Genomic DNA, 1068 nt, shown 5'->3' with positions numbered 1-1068 from the left:
CACCTGCACACCCCCAGGGACTTCTTCCTGCTGCACCTCTCCCTCACAGACCTGGGCTGCATCTGCACCACTGTGCCCAAAGCCATGCACAACTCCCTCTGGGGCACCACAACCATCTCCTACACAGGATGTGCTGCACAGGCCTTTTTCTTTGTATTCTTCATCTCAGCAGAATTTTATCTCCTGACCATCATGTGCTACGACCGCTACGTTGCCATCTGCAAACCCCTGCACTACGGGACCCTCCTGGGCAGCAGAGCTTGTGCCCACATGACAGCAGCTGCCTGGGCCTCTGGGTTTCTCAATGCTCTGCTGCTCACAACCAATACATTTTCCCTGCCCCTGTGCCAGGGCAATGCCCTGGGCCAGTTCTTCTGTGAAATCCCACACATCCTCAAGCTCTCCTGCTCACACTCTGGTTACCTCAGGGAGATTGGGCTCATTGGTGTTAGTTCCTTTTTTGCATTTGGTTGTTTCATTTTCATTGTTTTCTCCTATGTGCAGATCTTCAGGGCTGTGCTGAGGATCCCCTCAGAGCAGGAACGGCACAAAGCCTTTTCCACGTGCCTCCCTCACCTGGCTGTGGTCTCTGTCTTTACCAGCAGTGCCATTTTTGCTTACCTGAAGCCTCCCTCCATCATCTCCCCATCCCTGGATCTGATTGTGTCAGTTCTATACTCGGTGGTGCCTCCATCACTGAACCCCTTCATTTACAGCCTGAGGAACCAGGAGCTCAAGGATGCCATGAGGAAAATGATGACTGGATGCTTTTCAGGAGCAAAAACCTGCATCTTTTCTTCTGCAGAAAACTCATTGTGTAACACATTTTTGGCCCAGCCTGCCTTCTAAACTTTTCGATACTGGCTTGTGGCGGGGGGAGGGGATGGGGAGAGGGATTTCATATTATTTCCTGGTGTTCATGTCATGAACACTTAAATTTTATTCTTCATCCCATATATCATTCACTCTCTACCTCCTTCTTTTGTTTTTTCTTTTTACCCAAAAATTGTACTAATCAGGAATCATGCTCTGTGTGCATTTGAAGAAAATAAAGATTTGTGCAGAAAG

At 49.0% G+C, this 1068-nt stretch overlaps 1 protein-coding gene across 1 annotated transcript; it reads left to right on the top strand.

Moving 5' to 3' along the window:
- Positions 1–849, top strand: LOC114073071 (olfactory receptor 14J1-like; the record flags this gene model as incomplete). The annotated part of the gene is made up of 1 exon (XM_027910864.1): positions 1–849. A coding segment is annotated over one exon (849 nt), but the record flags the coding sequence as incomplete, so codon positions are not given.
- Positions 850–1068: the final 219 nt, after the last annotated feature.

Source organism: Empidonax traillii, unplaced genomic scaffold (genome assembly GCF_003031625.1).
Source record: "Empidonax traillii isolate 1590-97213 ecotype Southwest subspecies unplaced genomic scaffold, ASM303162v1 scaffold5202:size8771, whole genome shotgun sequence".
Lineage (NCBI taxonomy): Eukaryota > Metazoa > Chordata > Aves > Passeriformes > Tyrannidae > Empidonax > Empidonax traillii.
Note: the sequence above shows the minus strand (reverse complement) of the source record. Positions and strands in the feature narration are given on the sequence as shown.